We start from the raw sequence: 20,736 nt of genomic DNA, 5'->3' as shown, positions 1-20,736 counted from the left end.
AAATAAATTGTGCTCATTTGTGACAAGAAAACATACGAAAGTATAAATCTCAGTGGTAAAGGTAAATATACAGTAAAGGTAGTAGATTAATCACTTATAAAGCTAGTATGAAAGTTAAAAGACAACAGTAGTAAATGACTATAAATACAAAATAGGCAAAACACTCACTTCTTAAACTGGATAAACTGCAACACATTTGTGACCAATGTTATTTATAAACTTAGAACTTTGAGTTAATTACACTTTCCATTAATAAGAACAACATCAGAAAAATTCCAAAAACAAAATATTTCCAAACCACCGTCACAGGAACACGAAGATGTCATATACTGAATCTCCCCAATCCCTATTCAGCTTATTCATTACTTAGAACATTTTGACTGCTCGCTTCAAAATCAGAGTGAAAAATCTGCCTCAGATTTCACTTAGGGTAAGAGAAGCTGATGGATGTGGCTCTAGAATAGGCCCAGACCCTGGTCCTAGCTGCCCCATTCTCACTGACAATAAATCTGCCCTGGGATCTCTCTTCCTCATCTTTCAAAGCCTCTTCATAGCAGTGAGGGAAGGCCATGGGGATAATATCATTGATCTGGGTCAAAAACTCCAAGACTTTCAACTTGGTGGTTTCAGCATGGGCCCTGGGACCCCACAGGAACTCATACTGTGCAGGATCACTTCTGGGGACCTGCCGGTACTCCAAGTACTGTTCCTGCACCCAAACTCTGGTGAGGAGCTCCCTGGGCTCCCCATAGATGAAGTGCTCCCTCCCATCATACACCCCCATAACACTCAGCATTTTCCAGATGACCGCCTCAGGAGCACAGTTGCCATTCATGAAGATAACACCCAGAATATTTATCAAGAGGCCAGTCTTGGGCACGCTCTGCTCATCATTCAACATCCCTTTGCAGGTGAGGCCCAAGGTGTTGACCAGGACATAGGTGTGGTTGGTAGGATCCACTTCCTTCACATCAATGCCAAAGACCAGCTGCATGCACTCTGATACTTGGTCAAAGATCTTAGGGAAGTGATCCTTGTACTCTTTGATGACACTACTTAACACTTCCGCTTTTGTGATTGGTTCCTTTGTTTTATATTTGAGGAGCAGGAACCCCACCAGATCAGCCACCTTATCTTCTATGGCATCTCTAAGCAAAGACCCAGTGTCTAGCAGAGCCTGCGAAGTGCTTGGCCCCTTCTTTTCCTGGCTACTGGAACCCTGATATGATTTGATTGATGGAGTGACTGCCATGACAGTGGGAGAGAAGTAGGCTCTCTGAAGAAGCTGGAGGGGACATGGTGCCCTAGCAGCAGCATCATGTACCTTCATGATTCCTGTTGTCTGAGGATTGCAGGAATGGGGGGAAGAAGAGGAGGAAGAGGAGGAGGAGGAAGAGGAGGAAGATGAAGAGGAGGAGGAAGATGAAGAGGAGGAGGAGGAAGAGGAGGAGGAGGAAGTGCAGGAACATGAGGAAGAGGAAGAGGAAGAAGAGCAGGAGCAGCAGGAGGAAGTACAGGATGAAGAGGAAGAGGAAGAGGAGGAGGAAGAGGAAAAGGAGGAAGAGGAAGAGGAGAAAGAAGAGGAGGAGGGAGAGGGAAAGCAGGAGTTGGAGGGGAAGGAGACACTTCTTCCCCTGTCTAAGGAGGCTTCTTCCTCCTTAGTTTCAAGAATCTGTCCACGCAAGAGGCCCTGTGCCTCACTTTGGGACTGAAGGCCTTCCTCAGGCATGCAGTACCAACACTTTGGAGTAGGAAGCATGATGACTCCTGTTGGCAGTAATATAAACAGGAGGCGGGCGATGAAATCCACACAGGCCTGGGGGAAAGAGGACATGTGAGTGACCTCAGTTGAGAAACACACCTTTGGAAACTCTGACAAAGGTGACTTTCAGGTCTCTTTAGGGATGCTTTTGGGCCTCATGGGAATCTCTCCTCCTGGGCAGTCTGCCCCTTAAGATATCCTGAATGAGGAAGTAAGATGGCTCCTCAGGGTGCAGCCAGCACTCCCAAGATTCTGGGGCTAACAATGGAGTAAGGTGGGGTTGGGTGCTGTGGGGTTCCCCCTGTTTTGAGATGGGGAGTCTCAGGGGACACATTAAGGTCATGCAACTCACCTTGACTGCTGGCACCACCTGCACCTCCTCTGCTCTGTGACCTGAGGTCATGTGCCTTTACCTCCCAGTTCCTGGAGCCCTGTAAGAGGCAATGAGGTAGCATCTCAGGGTACAGACTGCAAACACAGTCCTGGGACTCCAGTTCTCATAGGAGAAGTAAGCTGGACTCTGAGGCACCCTTTGTTCTGAGACACTGGTCACTTCTGTGCTCACTTAGGGTCCTCAACTTATTTCTGGGGTCCACCCCTCTGCTGGACTGAGACATAACTCTCTGAATAAGATCCCATACCTCTGAAACTGAACAGAATGAAGTGAGGGGGCCCTGTATCTAGCCACACCTGCCCAGGGCTTCCAGGGGAACAGAAAGGGTGGCCAAATACCATGGAGTACATCTGTCCTGGGATGTAGGGTCTACTCAGTCCTCACCTTGATGCCTGGCAGGTCTCTGTTTACTTGAGGCCACTCTCCTTAAACAAAGGTCTCACCTTTATGTGAGACCAAAGATGAAAATGACAGGCCACCTAATGCAGCCACACCACTTCAGGTCCTCTCATGGCTGACAAAAGGGACAGGGAGGGCTAGGCTTTTGTACATTCTCTTGTGGGTTCACTCAGTCTTCTCTCACAATCCTTACCATGACTCCTCAAAAGGCCTGGGCCTCCTCCCTCTGCCTCCCTGAGTACAGCCCTCTATGGTTAAACCTCTCCTTTCTCAGATGCTCAAGCAGGAAGTCATGAAACATCACATTCTCAGCCCCTCCCCCACCCCAGCTGAAGTGGCCTTGGATTGACAGCAGGGGACTTTCTGTGGAATCCCCTTTGTTCTGGGGTCCAGAGTCCCATAGTTCTCCCTCTGTGTTCTCACCTTGACTCGCAGCAGGACATTGGCCCCTCCTCTGTTGACCTGAGGTCTTCTGGTCATACCAAACCCTCAATCTTGCTTAGACCAAGATGCAGAAGTTAAGAAATTCCACTGTGGTCATCCTGCACTGAGGCATCCCAGGCTTACTCTACTCCAGAGTCCAGGTTCCCTCCATTCTCCCTTTCTGTTCTGGTATAACCTAGGTCCTCCCACTGCCATCCAGAGGCCCTGTTTTTTTCCCTTACACGAAGTTTCCAAAACATCTCAGACACCAAAGGGAAAGTCAGGAAACTGTGGTCCTCCCCCACCGTGGGCTCCTAGGAGTGAGTGTTCCAAGGTGCCTTAATCCTCCCTCTACATCCACGCTCTCACTTCCTGCTGGACCTGGGCATTCCCTCTGTGAACCTGAGGCCCTTTTCTTCTTCTTTTTAGGCCCTTTTTACATTTTTAAAATTTATTTCTTTAGTTAAACTTCACCTTAGGATATTTTTCAATTGATTTTTAGAGAGAGGGTGGGAGGGAAGGGGAGAGACAGAGACAGAGAAACACTGATGTGAGAGAGACACATCAATTGGCTGCCCCCTGCCTGAGCCCCAACCAGGGCCAGGGATCGATCCTGCAACCTAGGTAAGTGCTCTTGACCAGAGTCAAACCCAAGACCTTTCAATCTGCAGGTGGATATTCTATCCACTGAGCCAAACTGGCTAGGGCTAGGCTCTTTTCTTTATACCAATTCCCTAGTATCTCTCAGACTAGGATGTAAAAGTCAAGACACGCTGTGTATGGTAACTCTGCCCTCTGGGCCTTCCAGGTCTGATTCTCTTCTGGGGTCCAGGGTACCTCTGTCCTCCCTTGATTCCAGTAGGTTCTGGGCCCTCCCCTCTGTGGACCTGAGGCCCTTTTCCTGATACCACATTCCCAGGATTTCTCAGACACATATGTGGAAGTCATGAAACACTGCATGTGGTCATCCCACCCTGGGGACTCCCAGGGCTGACAGCAAGGGTGGGCTTCTATGGGGTCCCCTCTGTTATGGGATCCAGGGTAGCTACATCTTCATGTTGACTGTGGGAGGTCCTGGGCCCGCCCTCTGCCAACCTGAGACCATGTTCCTTAAAATGAATCCTCAGAGTCTGTCAGACTAGGATGTGGACATCAGGAAATGCTGCGCTTGGTCATCCCACCCTGGGGACTCTCAGGGCTTACAGCGGGGGAGGGCTTTGGTGGGATCCCCTCTGTTGTGGCTTCCAGAGTCCCATTAGTGTTTCCTTGGGGTCTTCACTTTGACTCTGGCAGGACTTGGGCCAGTCCTCTGAGTATCTGAGGTCCCACTCCCTATACCAAAGCCCCCAAGTCTCTGAGACCTGGATGCAGAAATCACCTGGTGTTGTAATCTTGCCCTGGGTGGGATGATTCTGTTCTAGGGTCCAGGGTCACTCTCTCCTCCCTCATGTTCCTCAGCTTGAGTCTTGGCAGGTCCTGGGATCCTCCCTCTATTGACCCAAGGCCGGACTCCTCAGATCAAGGCCTCACTGCCCTGAGTCCTCCGCAGGAAGTCAGTGTAGGTCACATCTGGTGCCAAGCCCAGCAATTCCAAAGCCTGGTGGCAGGGGCTGAGATGGATTCCATAGGGTCCTCTAGCCCTGCCTCTGATCCATACTTTGACAGGGCCTGGGCCTCCTGTTCTCTATGAACCTGAGTCTGCAATCCTCAGACCAAGGCTCTGACTCCCCGAGTTCCCTGAGGAAGTGGGGGTGGAGGGGGGGAGGTGCAGTTTTCAACATACAAACAGGAAGCCCAACTTCAGGAATTTAAATTCCTGTCTCATTCACCTTGTACTGTTAAACCCCAAATCTAGATACTGTATCTACTATGATCACCCCCAAGATTTTAAACAAAGCTAAGATAACCAGTTGAGCAACTCTATTCATTAAAGACAGCCTAAAGGCAACGATTTCAACCTTGAAAACAGAAAGCTGGGGAGAGCCACATGGACAGTGGAAAAAGGGGGGTGAGATGGAAAATGTCTCTGGTAGTAGCCAAGAAGTAACTGGTTTTCAAGGTGCATAAGAGCAACCTGTAATAGGGAAGCAGAATGATTCACATCTCCACAGAGACAGTCACATTACCTTGAAAAGATTTTAGGTAAATCTTATGAAAACTAGCTAATGGTGAAGGATGAGAAAGAACAATGAACCTCTGAAATGGGTGGCCTAGGGAAACATTTGGAGGAAGCATTATCTCCCTACCATGTGACCCATCAGAACTGAACATGGGGTCAATAAGTTTGAGAAGGCTTAGGAGTGCTAAAGAAATGCCCCCTTTCTCTTACCAAAGCATCTCGGCCTCCTCACCACTCCCCATGGAAGTGTCAGGATGGTGCTTTATGATGTCTAAGTTTCTCTCCCAGAGCTACCATTAGCTGGAGGAGAGGCTTCCTGATTAATTAAAGCCTAGGGCGTGTGCCCCCTCATTGTCCTAGAGAAAAGCATATGTTCAGGAGGCCTGGGGTAGGGCCCTGGGAAATTTTGGCATACTAAAGGTGACCAGGAAACCACAAACTCCTAGTGCAGTTATGGAACATTCAACCCCATTCACCAAAAGAAGGTAAAAGAGGAAGAAGCCCTGTTAACCCAGGTCCAGTGTCCAGGATAAAAGGATCACATCCAAAATTCTCCTCCTCTTCTTTAGTGGCATATCCCCAAGACTCCCTGGTCTTGCCTGGCAGATACCATCCTCAACCCATACTTTTCCTCATGAAGAATTTTTTCCCTTTCATCCCAGCCATTTCCCTACAAACCAATGTCCTTCTGTTCTCACTCTGTTGTCCTTCCAGGTACTAAAGACATCCATGGGGGTGAAAATATGTCTTTAAGTGAGTTCAAGGAAAGGAGCCTTTCCAAAAATTCCTACCCCTTCAAGAAAACCTAAGAAAGCTATAAAGCCAACAATATGTGGCCATTATCACAGGGCAAATGAGGAATGGAATAAAAATGATCCGGAGAAAGACCAAGATAATGTAGAAAATTCAACACCTCAAATGATAACTTGGGCAGCCAATAACTTCAGAGCAAATCCAAACACTTCAGAACTATGTATGAAGTCTCTGAAGTCTGGCCCCCAAGAAATGTTGACAGTGTGGAAGCCAAATTTTACACCTACAGGGTACACCAATAGTGATGATTAAAATAAAATTGATAAGTGGTTCACTTCTAGTCTACGCAAAATTTGCAGACAATTTTTATTAAATTTATTGGGATAATATTGGTTAATAAAATTAGATTTCAAGTGTACTCCTCTGCAACACATCACTTGTATATTGTATTGTATTGTGTATTCACCTTCAATAACTATCTCCCCTTTACCCTCTTCTACCTTCCTCCTCCCCCCTTTCCCTCTGGTAACCACCATATTGTTGTCTGTGGCTATATGGAATTTTTTTTGTCCTTAATCACTACTCAGCACCTGAAGCTCCCTCTACTCTGAGAGCTGTCAGTCTGTACTCTGTATCTATCAGTCTGTTTCTATTTTGTTTTGTTTTTGTTTATTTTGTTCATTAGATTTCATAAGTGAAAGCATATGGTAGTTGTCTTTCTCTGATTGGCTTATTTCACTTAGTTTAATATCGTCTAGGTCAGGGGTGGGCAACCCCTGGCATGCATGCCAAACATGGCACGCCAATAACTTTTGCTGGCATGCGAAACCCTCTCCTATAATCTTCCATTTACAATTTTTTTCTTAATATCAACTTTTTTTGTTTTTCAGATAAATTCCGTGTAGGTGCATCTTACATAAATAAATAATTTTACATAACAAGTTATCTTAAAGACCATAGACATGGATTGACGAGAGAGGGGAAGAGCAATTTCAATAGTGTCGAAAACGAACTACTGAAGACTTGGAATAGTGAACGTGACCAGGAAACCACAAACTCCTAGTGCAGTTGCGGAACATTCAACCCCAGAATTTTTTTTTTCTGTTTAAAAAACTTTGCAACAGAGTTACTCTCCATGTTTTTATCCACATACGCTTGTGAATCTTTGTTCTCAGTGATGAATTTTGTTAAGTCTCATAATAGGAGTAGCCTGATGGATGAAAGTAGTAGCTCCTGCATATCTCTGAAGGTCAAGAAATATAAACCTGATGTAAAATCTCTGTCATCAGTGATGCAGGAGCAAAAGTCTCACTGATAATATCAAATGGAGTCATAAAGTTTTCTGTCGGACTATCAGTGTACATGTATACATTAAAAAATAAATGTATTTTTCATCATCATATACTGTGTTTTTGTCACTCCAATGAATTTTATTATTTCTTCAAGGTTCTTCACATACGTACACCTTAAGAGATACCAAGTAGGCATAACATGTTCTCAAAAAATTAGGGTTGGCACACAGAAGAATTTTGAGTCAGAGATTTTGCTGGTTTTGGCACGCACTCACAAAAAGGTTGACCACCCCTGTTCTAGGTCCATCCATACTGCCATAAAGGTAAGATTTTCTTCTTTTTATGGCTGAGTAGTATTCTATTGTATAAATCTACCACACTTTCTGAATCCATCCATATAATGGTGGGCACCTGGACTGCTTCCAAATCTTGGCTATTGTAAATAGCATTGCAAGGAACATAGGCATGCATATATTGTTTCCGGTTTTAATTAAAAAAAATTAATCCTCACCCAAGGATAATATTTTTATTGATTTTAGAGAGAGGAAGGGAGTGATGGAGAGAGAGAGAGAAACATCAATCCGTTGCCTTAAGTACTAGTATGTGCCCTGACTGTGTGGATAGACCCAGCAACCTAGCTATGTGTCCTAGCTGGGAATTGAACCCGTAACCTTTTGGTTTATGCATCGATGCTCCAACCAAATGAGCCACTTGACCAGGGTGGTTTTTAATTGTTTTATTATTAGACTTTTAATTTTGAGATAAGTGTAGACTCACATGCAGTGGTAAGATATAATGCAAAGAGAGCCTTGTTCCCTTTAGCCAGCTCCCCTTAATAGTAATCCTATCTAATAAAAGAGAAACATGGTTATTGGCGTATGACTGCTACCCTTCCCATTGGCTAATCAGGGCGATATGCAAATTAACTGCCAGCCAAGATGGCGGCTGGCAGTCAGGCAGCTTAAACTGAACATGAGGCTTGCTTGCTTCAGTGACGGAGGACTGCAACGTTCCATGCCTGACTTGCCGGCCTCTGAGCTTGCAGCTTGAAACATTGTAACAAATATAGAAGCTAAACAAAACCCCAGAAGCCAGCTTTCAACCGGCTGGGATCTCAGAGCTGGAGTTGATACAGAGTTTCGATTATAGAACCTAAACAAACCAGATACCTGCTTTCAGCAGAAGAGGCCTCAGAGCTGGAGCCAGAGCTAAAACTGGCCCAGAATAAAAAAAGAAAAAAAGGAGCAGTTGGGAGCTTCAGTCCCAGCCTGAAAACATCCCTCAGCCCCTCACCCAGACTGGCCAGCACCCCAGTGGGGACCACCACCCTGAAGGGTGTGTGACCAGCTGCAAACAGCCATCATCCCCTCACCCAGGCTGGCCAGGCACCCCAGTGGGGACTCCCACCCTGATCCAGGACACCCTTCAGGGCAAACCAGCCAGCCCCCACCCATGCACCAGGCCTCTATTCTATATAGTAAAAGGGTAATATGCCTCCCAGCACCGGGATCAGTGGAGCCGAGAGGCCTCCTGGGACAGGAATCAGTGCGACAGGGGGCAGCGCCCAAACCCCCTGATCGCCCTAAGGCTCTGTGTGTGACAGGGGGCGGGGCCACAACCTCCCTATCCGCCCTGCTCTGTTTGTGACAGGGGAAGGCACCCCAACCCCCTGATCGGCCCTGCTCTGTGCCTGATAGGGGGGAGCTCCCCAACCCCCTGATCGCCCTGGGGCTCTGTGTGCGACAGGGTGCGGCGCCTCAACCTCCCCACCCCATAGGCCCTGCTCTGTATGTGACGGGGTAGAGCCATAACCTCCCCATCGGCCCTGCCCTGAGTGTGAGAGTGGCAGTGCCCCAACCCCCTGATTGGCCCTGCTCTGTGGGTGATAGAGGGAGGGGCCTCAAACACCCCCCCCCCACGGGCCCTGCTCTGTGTGTGATGGGATAGAGCCATAACCTCCCCATCAGCCCTGCCCTGAGTGTGACAGTGGTGGCGCCCCAACCCCCTGATTGGCCCTGCTCTGTGTGTGACAGGAGGCGGTGCCCCAACTCCCCTATCGGCCCTACTCTGTGAGTGACAGGGGGTAGCACCCCAACCCCCTGATTGGCCCTGCTCTTTGCATGACAGGGGGTGGCGCCGCAATCTCCCCATCGACCCTGCCTTGAGTGTGACAGGGGGCGGTTCCCCAACCCCCCAATCGGCCCTACCCTGAGCGTGACTGAGGGTGGCATCACAACCTCCCGATCCGCCCTGCTCTGTGCATGACAGGGGGCGGCGCCCCAACTCCCCAATAGGCTCTGCTCTGAGCCCGACCAGGGGCTGCACCTAGGGATTAGGCCTGCCCTCTGCCACCTGGGAGCAGGCCTAAGCCAGCAGGTCGTTATCTCCTGAGGAGTCCCAGGCTGCGAAAGGGCACAGGCTGGGTTGAGGGACCCCCACCCCCCCGCCCCCATGAGTGCACAAATTTTTGTGCACCGGGCCTCTAGTAATACTATAAAACTGTAGTAGTGTACTATCACAACTGGTATTTTGATATGGATGTATTGGAGATATAGAACAATTTCATCATTTCAAGAATCTTTCATGTTATCCATTTAGGGCCACTTCCTCTTTCCTCCTTTCTCTAACCCCCCCCCCCCCAACCCCTGGTAACCATTCATCTGTTCTCCATTTAAATACTGTTGTCATCTGAAGAATATTATATAAATTGACTTGTACAGTATGTAAGTATTTTGGATTGGCTTTTTCCCACTGAATATTCTCTACAGATTAATCCAGGTCATTTTTGTATATATTAATAGTTCATGTCTTTTTGTTGCTGAGTAGTATTTCATGGCATATATGTACCACAGTTTGTTTGACCATTGCCCTATTGAAGGACATCTGAATTGCTTCTGGTATTTTTTTTAATTGTGAATTTTGGTAGTTTGTAATGAAACTGTTCTGAATGTTCATGTTTAGGCTCTGGATGAAAACAGGTTTTTTATTTCTCTGTAAAAATGTCCAGGAATGTATGGATCATATGGTAGTCACATATTTAGTTTTATAAAAACTTGCCAAACTATTTTCCAGAGTGGCTGTGTGTATCATTTTGTATCCCCACAAAGAATGTATAGTACTTTTAAACTTCACTCTTGGAATACCACAGTGACATGGGAGATATGAAACAATGTGGAAATAGTGTATTCTCTTAAGTCAGGTGGACTGAGTTAGAAACTCAGCTCCACCACTGATAAAATGTATGACCATAGAATATCTACTTAACTTTTCCATACTTCAGTTTCCTCATGTATAAAAAGGTGATAACAGTAGTGCCAACCTTATAAAATTGTAGAGAATGTTTATAGCTTGGCACAATATCTGACACCAGGAAAACTCAGATACATTAATGGTGGCTATTATGCTTATTAAGACAAAAAAGGTCTCTTCCCTCTACAGAACTTACAGTTCTGATAATCTAGGCCAGTACTACTCACAGTGTGGCTCCCAGAACCATCCTTGATGGAAGTTGTGCCAAAATGTAAACTAAACACACTGTTTCATACAACTGACATTTATTTCCTAGCAAGGTTTTCTCAATGAATGAAGCAGTGCATTGATTTACATCCTGCAGCAAGCTTTTCATTTTATAACCAATGAGTACTCTGAGTAGCACTTCTTCAGAGAACTAACAGACCTCCCTAGTGTAACTAGGGAGAGGAAATGGCTCTGAGCTTTAAGCTAGAAACTAATATTCACTCTAGCTCTGCCACTGACTTGCAAAGTGACCATGCATCAGTCACTTAAACTCTATTTCTTTATCTGTACAGTGGTAATAATTGCCTCTGGCTCCTTCCTTCCTCCTCCATGAGTTTCATGTGCTCTTGAGGTTAACAACAATGCCAGGAGGTACTTTGATGGCCTTGAGTGGGGGAGTAAGTCAAAGCAGCCTCTGGGGACAGGTAAGGTTGGCAGCTCTTTATGGCTGCAGAAAAGTTGAGAAGGAAGAGTCTTTTTTAAAAACTTTATTGATATATAATTGATACATAAAAATTGTACACATTTAATATACATATCTTGATGAGTTTGGAAATATGCATACATCTGTGATAGTACTACTGTGTGAACTAGCAATCCCACTTCTGGGCATTATCCAAAAGAAATGAAATTAGGAACTCAAATAGATGCCTGCACTTCAATACTTTTAGAAGCACTAATCACAATAGCCATGATATGGAAATAACGCTAATGTCCACAAACAAATGAATTAATAGAAGAAAATATGTATATGTATATATGTTTTCCAGCCTTAAAAAATAAGGAAATTCTGTCATTTGTGACAACATGGATGAACCTTTAGGACATCATGCTATGTAAAATAAGCTAGTTACAGAAGGATAAATACAACATGATTCCACTTATATGAGGAATCTAAAATAGTCAAATCCATAAAAGAGGAAAGTCAAATGGTGGTTGCCAGGATTGGTGTTAGGGGGAAACGGGAAATTGTTGCTCAATGACTATAAAGTTACAGTTTTTTCCCTGGCTGATGTGGCTCAGTTGGTTGAACGCTGGTTGTCCTGTGCACTGAAAGGTTGCCATTTTGATTCCAGGTCATGGCACATACCCAGATCGTGAATTCGATAGATCCCCAGTCGGGGTGCATACAGGAAGCAACCAATCATTGTCTCTCATATCAATGTTTCTCTATCTCCCTCTCCCTTTCTCTCTCTCTAAAATCAATAAAAATATATATTTTTGAAGTTACAGTTCTACAAGATAATTTCTAAAGATGTGCTATTTGACAAAGTACCTAGTCAACAATATGGTGTTGTGCACTTAAACACTTGTTGAGAGAATATATCTACTGTTCAATGTTCTGAGAGAGAGAGAGAGACCGAAACTCAGATGTGGTGAATCCCACTCTCTTAGGTTGGAGAGAGGTATCCAAAGGCAACCAAAAGCATCATTCATTCTCTCGCGAATGATGTTTTATATCCAAGCTAAGTGCCTTCCACTTACAAAGTACTCTTTAATTTTGAGACTGACAATGACTTTGGTCATCTCATTGTTTAAAATCTTCCCAAACATTATTAGTACAAGCATGGGACAGATATAAAATGGTATAGGCAGCTGAATTTCTAATGGGGATGACATTAAGGCTCAAAGCGCCAAGTGCATCCCCACAGGCAATCAGCCAATTAAAAAAAAACATTGGCCCCACATTCTCATTAGAGCACTAATGTGGTCCTTCTTGGAATTAGTAATAGCCCAGCACTAATGGCTGCAAAAAGGACCATACTGTTTCCCCAGTCATTAATTCCCAGAAAAAAAAAAAAAAAGGGAGACCGCATGGACGTGATTACTGCTTTAATACACTCATCAGATGAAATGGGCAGGTTAACTTTCTCAGAGGGAGGCAGTAATCTCAGTACATGAACTCATCCCTCTCCCCTACCTCTATTATAGAGGCCCTCTGGCAGCAACAGTCAATTCTTTGCTAGGAAGCTGCCTGGATCTACCTGAGGACATTTCAGTTCATACTGTCAAGTTCTCTGCTGCCCACTTGCTGAAGGACTCAGCTAGCTGAGAGAGGAAAGGCCAAAAACGGGGGGGGGGGGGAAGAAGTTGGTACAAACATGCTACTGACTGCTGCTTCTGTTGCTATTGCTGAAGCAGAGTATTATAGCTTTTAATAACAACAACTAGTCCCCAGTTGTGGATTACATAGTACTAGTATGTCAGCCTTCATGAAGGAATTTTAAAACATATAATCTCCATTGAACAGACTGTCAAACCTCAGAGAGAAGGAAGGGGAGGCTGGGGGATAAGAGATCAATCAAAGAGCTTATATACATATAAACACAACCAATGGACACAGACAATGAGGAGGGTGAAGGCCAGGGCTGAGTGGCAGGGGCAGGCTGGAAAGATAAAAATAATAAAACAAACAAAAAACATAATCTCATTTTATTCTGACTAAAATACCATTATTAACCTCATTTGACAGATGAGGTTACTGAGGCAAAGAGGTCATGTAAATTACCCAAGGTTACATAGCTAGTAAATGACTCATCCAGAATTAGAAGGCAAATCTCTGACCCCACGTGCAGGTTTCTTCCCATTGGACATATTTTCCCCATGTAGTATCAGTGGAAACTATATAAAGTCAAGAAACACACTAGGATAATAATTATAGCTCCCATTGCTTAAGTATCTCCCAGGGCCTAGGGACTTCCCTCAATTCTTGCTTTGGAGATTAAGTGATACAGTCAGTGGGACTCTCTTAGCAATATTATGACTCACAACATCCCCATCCTCCATCCTCTTACAAGAAACTTCCTTTTTGCCTGTCTGTCACATTAATTTCTCTTAGTATGGAGCTCCCCTGGCAGCTACAGTGGAGGAAGGAGTGTAGTTTAGGTAGGGCAATGGATAGGTAGTCGGGAGAGAACACCATCAGTATGGAACTTGGGAAAACTGAGTTTTGTTTTGATTTTGGAAACTGGATTGGTTGTAGGAGTCCCCACAGCTTCTGTGGCTCCCCCACCATGAAATTTAGTTGGATGTACAAATTGCCTTTCCCATTACACCATGAGCTTCTGGAACACAAGGACTCTCTCTTTGTTCTCTTTGTGACCCCAGCATTCAACACAGACATGACACATAATAACTGTTCAACAAATGTGTTTGAACAAGTACATGGAAAACTGTCTGGCTACTGCCCTTGCCTTTCTTTGTTGCCTCAGATCACTAGATCAGTCAAAGTAGTTTGGAAAAGCATATTGAGGTATCACTGTAGAACAAACACCATGGATGAATAACATAGAGACAGTTTGTGCCCAAATTTGTATGTGTAAAGAGCCCACCAGGCACACTTTCTGTCAGATCACAATAGCCTGCCCCAGGCAGATTGGAACAAGCACTACCCTATTACAGCAAACTTTTCTGCAGACAACCTGAAGAGTCATATTCCCATGTATAACAACCGTTCACCCAGGACACTTGGTTCCACCACTGGTCTTAGTATTAAGTGGCCCTAGCCTGAGTAAGCAAGCCCTTAGGAGGAGAATTCAAATGTCCAGGGTCGGATGAGATGGGGATGTCCTGGAGGTGGAGTTGCTGAGTATATCGGCACACACAACCTTTCCTTGGCAAGCTGGGCAAATTGTTCATTTCCACTGCCCTGTGCCATAAGAGGAGGCTCCCAACCAGATTTGGGAACAGAAAGAATATTTAGGATAAGAATTGTGTATCATTTTCAACCCTATAGATGCCACAACAGTTATCTTTCTGCATCAGTGTCAGGAAGAAATATTGGTCTTACTTCTCTCTGTCTTCTTAAAACTGTTGATGGAGTTGTAGTTAACACTGTAATGCACAGGGAAAAATTGAGGCACAATTGATGACAGTCTATAATTAAGTGCTAAATTGTCTGGCATGAGTCTTAAGTGTTGTAGGAAGTCAAAGGAAGGGTAGTCCATGAAGGCTGATTAATGAGTGGGCAACTGGAGTTCTGATGTCTGAGAATCTATTGCTCTAGTCAGCACATATTTCCTGGAGAAGATGGGACTGCCACCTTAGAGGGTGGGGATAACTGAACTTTGTGGAAAGGGCTATAGATCAAGGCACAGGAAATGCTGGAACAAAAGCAAGGAGACAGATTTGAATTAGAACCAAGAACAGGAGATTTGGCTCTAACAAGAGTGGGGTGGGTTGTATAGGGAATCAGGGTGCTCATATGGCTGGCTACTGGGGAGGGGAGCCATAGAACCCAGGCTCAATGACTCTGATCTATTAGGCTTTTCAGAAACTAGACAGCAGCTGTGGGCAGATGAATCTAGACTCCAAAAAAATCCATTTTCGAAGGTGAATTCCTGAGAGTCTGAAGCACACCTCTATTTGTCAAGGAGTTCCCACCTTTGTATAGGCCAGTGATGGCGAACCTTTTGAGCTCGGCGTGTCAGCATTTTGAAAAACCCTAACTTAACTCTGGTGCCATGTCACATATAGAAATTTTTTGATATTTGCAACCATAGTTAAACAAAGATTTATATTTTTGATATTTATTTTATATATTTAAATGCCATTTAACAAAGAAAAATCAACCAAAAAAAATGAGTTTGCGTGTCACCTCTGACATGCGTGTCATAGGTTCGCCATCACTGGTATAGGCAATGCCTCATTCAATTCCTGTGACATCCCTAGGAGGGAGGTATTATAAAGAAACCATAGACTCCAAACAGACATAGGCTGAGTGGGGATATCAGAGTAGGTTGGACAGTCATCTCCCTTCTATTCCAAAGCAAGCACTTTGGGAAGGTGTAGAGGTAGCAGATGTCAACCTGTGCTTCTTAGAATCCAGAAGCATCTTACACCCATAATTCCTCTTTTTGTTCACTTCTCGTAAACATGCACCTGCTTAGCAAAGACAATAATACTATCATTGATCTTAGCTTGCGTCTATACCATGCTACGTACTTTAAGGAAACTAATTCATTTTATCCTCACAACAATCACATGAGGTGAGTGGTGGTGTTATTACCTCTATTTTACAAGAAAGGAAACTGAGGCAGAGAGTTTAAGCAACTTGTGCAAGGTCACATGACTGGTAAGTGATTCCACATCAGGTAGCCTGTCAACACAGCCAACCCTCCTGCCTGCCTCACTCCAATGCTGCCTTCTGGTCACATCCACCATGGACTCCCAATAGGAAATGTCTCATTCAATGCCCATAACAACCCTGGATTCAAGCGACTATTCAGGGAGCCAAAATTCTGAACAGATGTGGTCTGACTAGAGAGATTAGAGTATGTAGGAAAGTCATGGAGTAAAAAGCCCTAATTCAGAGCCAACTTGCTTCTTTTTCCCAACTTGCCATCATCATTGCTGCCCCAACCTATCAGCAGTAGTAACAGCAACAATAACCCTGGAACCTTCTTGGAGCCCCAAGCCAACTTGCTCCATTTGAGCACCCCTGGATTCCTATCAAAAGAGGCAGAGCATATGTAGCATTGTGGACCATCTTGGGCTACTAGTATGCTGTGGGCCTTGGAGGAAGGAAAAAGGGATATAAAGTGCTGGTAGCAGCCAGGGGAAACAGGTGGGAGAAGGTAATAATGAACCCAGGGCAAAGGAAAATGAGGGAAGGAGAAAAAAGAGGTCATGAGATGCAGGCATTTTAGCAGAGCCTAGATTGAATAGTTGATATTGGGGGCAAACTACAGTGAGATCAAAATAAGACCTGAAATCAGCCATTATGAAAATGAGCTGCCTTGATGTTGGACAATGAATAGGTATCTTCCAGGCTGGTGTCCTATATAGCGAGAGAGTAGGTTTCTGGAGTAGAATCTAGTGAGGATACAAGCTACATCAGGCTCTAAACTTCATAGATTACAGACCCCAGTTTGCCTTAGACAGCTGTGTTAACCTTTGTTGTGGTTTTGACTCCTTGTCATAATAATACTTTAAATGCATTACATTACAAAGGGAACAAATTATATCAAAATAGTAAACAAAATTTGTATGATATACTAACATAAATGCTTCCTTATTGATGTATGGAATAAAATACTTAGTGGTGAGTATAAAAACTACTGGAATTCCAAAGTAAGGTAGCTACAAAGGCTATCCAGAGGTAGATACAATGATAATGTGATATAAAAATATCCGTGATTTCTCTTGGAGACAAAGATTAACGTATTACTAATGTTGTTGTGGTTCATTGCCTACAAAATGGAATGAAATGAGAAATGTCAGAAGTTAACAAAAACAGAAATTCAATTTTTCTCCCAGTATCACAGGGTCCCTCATTGAGGAAGATGCATAAGGCAATGGGGATTGATTAGACTTGGGACTGGATGCCTGAAGAGCTAGTCCCAGGTTTCCTACTTATCATGTGCTTGAAAATGGATTCTGACTCTTGATGGCCAGAGCATAACTCCATTTTTTCCTCCCACAAATGTTTATGAGAATGTGAGGCTGCTGAATTCTCTGCCCTGGTTCTGGACACCAGGCACAGGGAAGCCCAACCCCAAGTCCAAATCAAAGTTCATTGACCTACCAGTGCCCTACACAGGTCCTCATGTTAACAGGCCCATTTTTGTTAAATAAGAAATATGGTTCCTCTTGTACTTTAACTGGTTCTGGGGGCCATGACTGAAAAGAAATGCTGACAAAGGTCATGATTCTGCATTGTTGGAATAAGCCAGTGTCACTACAGGGGAGTCCTATGAAGCAAGCACTGGCTGGATACAGTGTAGAATATTTTTTATAAAACCAGTTATACTTTTACAGTAAGCCAAAGGGAATTTGGCAGACAATGCAAATGACAGAGTAAGGAGTGTGTGTGTGTGTGTGTGAGAGAGAGAGAGAGAGAGAGAGAGAGAGAACGCAAACAAAAGAGAGCAAGAGAGAGATAGAGAGCATAACTGAGAAAGAGACAGTGAGTGAATGAATCCTAGAAAATAAAAATTAGAGGCCTCAGAGGCCATTTGATTCAACTTCTTTGTCTCAGTTGGAGACACAAAGGCCCGGGAGGGTATGTGCCCTAGTAAGCCCACACAGCCATTCAGGGCTGAGTCACTAGTCCGTTGCATGCTCTTTTACCTCTATATCTCTTGCTTATTTGATCAGAGATGAGCATGAGCCAACTGGCTTCTGGAAGCACTGTTCAAAATGTCTACCAGTTCCCCTTGTATCTATTCTGTTCTGTCTCTGGTGACAAGCACAAGAATAAATATCACAACCTTGAGGAAAGGAGCCATATGCTGGATATGGTTATACATTGGATATGCCATGTTTAAATCAATGGCGGGCCCCACCGAGCAGAAGTACAATGTGATTCTGTAAGCAGGATGTGGCCAGCCATGAAGTGGATTGGGCAGGGACTTGGGGCAGGAAGAAAATCAGAAGTAAGGAGGAGAATGGATTTCCTGCTGCTGCTTTAAGGTCAGGAAAAGGTGAAGAGAAGAGGGGCTGGCCTGGAAAATGTGACATTTAGTGGGATCCAGGCTGCTCAATCTGGCCTTGACCACAGGGTATGGAGTATGAGTGTAACGGGTTTCCCTGCATCTATAACTTCCTCCTCTGATTTCCAGAGGAGTCAATGAATAGGTGATTATTATTATATCATTATAATTATCACTTATTATTTTGCTCTTTTATTACTTAGTTGAGTTTTTTACCCATTTTGGTTGGCAACTCCCTGGTCCTGACTCACACCCACGGCCAAATGGGGCACTAAAAAAGGTTTAAGACTGTGAACTCCATCTCAGTTTTGAGGCCCAGCTCTGCCTCCTACCAACTGAGTTAGATGACTTAAGGGAACTCCCAGTCTTCCTGAGTCTCAGTTCCAAACTTGCAGAATGATAAAGCAGATTTCTACCTATCAAGAGGAGCACACCATGAGCTGATGTGACAAAGCTCTGATCACTGTACAGAGCTCTCCCTTTCTGTCTTTGGATGACCTAGATATTGCCTATTAGGAAGCAAGCTCCCTGGGGATCATGTTGCTTTTTGGCTTGCAAGAGGGAGCTCTTGACAGAGACACCAGCACATTCAAAAGTGAAATCTGAAAAGAATGTAATTTTCTATTTTTTCTTCTTGCACAAAAGGGAAAATTATTTACTGCATTGCTCCCCAGAGCTGGAAGTCAGTCAGCTATTGCCACATCCAGATTAAGGAGTGACAAATCTGTAGCTTGCCATTAGAGTTTATGGACAATTTATGAGACTAAAACATGCATCAAGCTCTGACCTTTCAGGCCAGAGAGCTGCAACAGGGGAAAGGCCAGAGGTCACCTAGCCAGCCTCCCACCTCTGAAAACACACATTTCAGCTCTATGTCAAGGCCAAATTGCCTGCAGTTATAAACATTAGTATAAGAATAATGTTTGCTGGGCACTGGAATACACAAGCCAATCTCCAACCAGAGGTGGGACACAAGAAAGAGCACAAGCTCTGGAATCAGACAGACCCAAGTAGAACTTTGCATAAGTTCCTTCCCTTTACTCAGCAGAGGTTTCACCAGTAACCTTCAAGTGCATCTGTAACCTTGACCTTTATTGTATCTCCTGGCTTCCAGATACTTACTAAAGAATTCAATATGGAGCACCTCCAAAAATATGAATCTTTTTCAAAACAATTCCTTGATTCCCCTCCTTTGCACACGCATCCATTAACCTATACACACATGTCTATAAACTCACTGTTTCCTTGATCTGGTGCCCTTTCACCTATTCAAGGACATCACTCCAGTAATTTCCTCTATCTGTAACATAAAGTTTTTCTTCTCTATTAGATCATCTCCATCAACATGCAAGCATGCCATATATCTCTCATTTTTAAAATACCTAAATTTTTGCCTGGCCAGTGTGACTTAGTGGTTGAATGTCGACCTGTGAACCAGGAGGTCACAGCTTGATTCCCGGTCAGGGCACATGCCCTGGATGTGGGCTTGATTCCCAGTAGGGGGCATGCAGAAAGCAGCTGAAAAATGATTCTCTCTCATCATTGATGTTTCTATCTCTCTCTCCCTCTCCCTTCCTCTCTGAAATAAATAAAAATATATTTTTTAAAAATACCCAAATCTTGAGCTTCATATTCCTCCAACTACCGCCTTTCTCTTAACCCACACAGAACCAAACACCTGCAAAGATTTGACTCTCTAACTCCTCTTCTTTGTTTCACATTCTCTCCTCAATCCTGTCAGCTTATGACCCATCAGTTCACCTAAATGGTTCTTATCAAATCACCAAAGACACATCTTCATGAAGCTCATGACACTCTTTTCTGTGGATTAGACCTAGAATTAGACTCACCCAGTTTTTGCTCCACTTTAGCTTCTCCCTCTGAATCTGATTCCTGAAGCTTCTTCCTCTTCCTGATCTCCAAATGTTGAAGTGTCCCAAGGATCCATCCTTGACCTTCTCTATTTCATCCACACTACCTCTATAGGCGATCTTGTGTTTCAAAATACAATTTAGGTAATGAGACCTCCCAAATTTATCCATGACCTCTCCCTTGTTTACTGCACTCACATATCAAACTATTTGTTATTTCCATGTGGATGTGTGATAGGCATCTTAGACTCAGCACATTACAGAACACAGTTTTTGATTATACAGCTCCAGCCATTAACATGTCAGCTTCTCCCACAATTTCTTCCCATATCAATAAAGGGCATTTGCTCAGGCATTCCTCAAACTTACTAGTCAAACTTGACTCTTCTTCTTCCATCACCAAGCACGTCCTACCCATTTACCAGTGTTATCAATAATATCTTCAACATTTAGCATTCAACCACTTTCCACTAGATCAGATGGACTCAATTGACATCTTCAGAACATTTCACCCCAAAGCCAAAGAATATACGTTCTTCTCAAGTGCACATAGGACATTTTTAAAGATAGACCACATAATGAGTCATATGGTAAAGTCTCTCCAAATTCAAGAAGATAGAAATCATACCAAGCATCTTCTCAGACCACAATGGCATAATATTAGAATTAAACTATAATAAAAACAATAAAAAAAATTCAAACACTCGGAAGCCAAATAACATGCTATTAAACAATGATTGGGTTACAAAAGAGATCAAAGAAGAAATTAGAAAC

At 44.1% G+C, this 20,736-nt stretch overlaps 1 protein-coding gene across 1 annotated transcript; it reads right to left on the bottom strand.

Annotated features, from left to right (window-relative positions):
• Positions 1 to 421: 421 nt before the first annotated feature.
• On the bottom strand, positions 422 to 1,432 carry LOC132224803 (melanoma-associated antigen 10-like; the record flags this gene model as incomplete). The annotated part of the gene is made up of 1 exon (XM_059679906.1): positions 422 to 1,432. A coding segment is annotated over one exon (1,011 nt), but the record flags the coding sequence as incomplete, so codon positions are not given.
• Positions 1,433 to 20,736: the final 19,304 nt, after the last annotated feature.

The sequence above is a fragment of the Myotis daubentonii genome, chromosome X, assembly GCF_963259705.1.
Source record: "Myotis daubentonii chromosome X, mMyoDau2.1, whole genome shotgun sequence".
NCBI classification, from domain to species: domain Eukaryota; kingdom Metazoa; phylum Chordata; class Mammalia; order Chiroptera; family Vespertilionidae; genus Myotis; species Myotis daubentonii.
Note: the sequence above shows the minus strand (reverse complement) of the source record. Positions and strands in the feature narration are given on the sequence as shown.